The sequence below is a fragment of the Cystoisospora suis genome (assembly GCF_002600585.1).
Source record: "Cystoisospora suis strain Wien I chromosome Unknown contig_11201, whole genome shotgun sequence".
Classification (NCBI taxonomy): Eukaryota; Apicomplexa; class Conoidasida; order Eucoccidiorida; family Sarcocystidae; genus Cystoisospora; species Cystoisospora suis.
In genome coordinates, this window is record NW_027163973.1 from 2,424 (window position 1) to 2,676 (window position 253).

The 253-nt window shown below is 51.0% G+C and overlaps 1 protein-coding gene across 1 annotated transcript; it reads right to left on the minus strand.

Annotated features, from left to right (window-relative positions):
* Position 1: 1 nt before the first annotated feature.
* Positions 2-253, minus strand: CSUI_011381 (uncharacterized protein; the record flags this gene model as incomplete). The annotated part of the gene is made up of 1 exon (XM_068071480.1): positions 2-253. A coding segment is annotated over one exon (156 nt), but the record flags the coding sequence as incomplete, so codon positions are not given.

The window sequence follows — 253 nt, forward strand, 5'->3', positions numbered from 1 at the left end:
TGAAGAAGAGAAGAAGGAAACACGAGCATGTGATCGAAGTAGAGAGGGAAACGAAGCAGGAGGAAAAGAGACATCAGGGGCCTCTCCGGCAACCGTTAACATGAATCCGCAGACGCAGAAGAATGCGCATCCAAGAAGGGAACGAAATCAGTTCCTTTGCAGAGTGTGCAGCACACCGACGCCGCTAACAAGATCGTCTCATAAACAACTACGGGAAAGCGGAAGAGAGGACAAGCAGGGTGCGGAGTTGAGA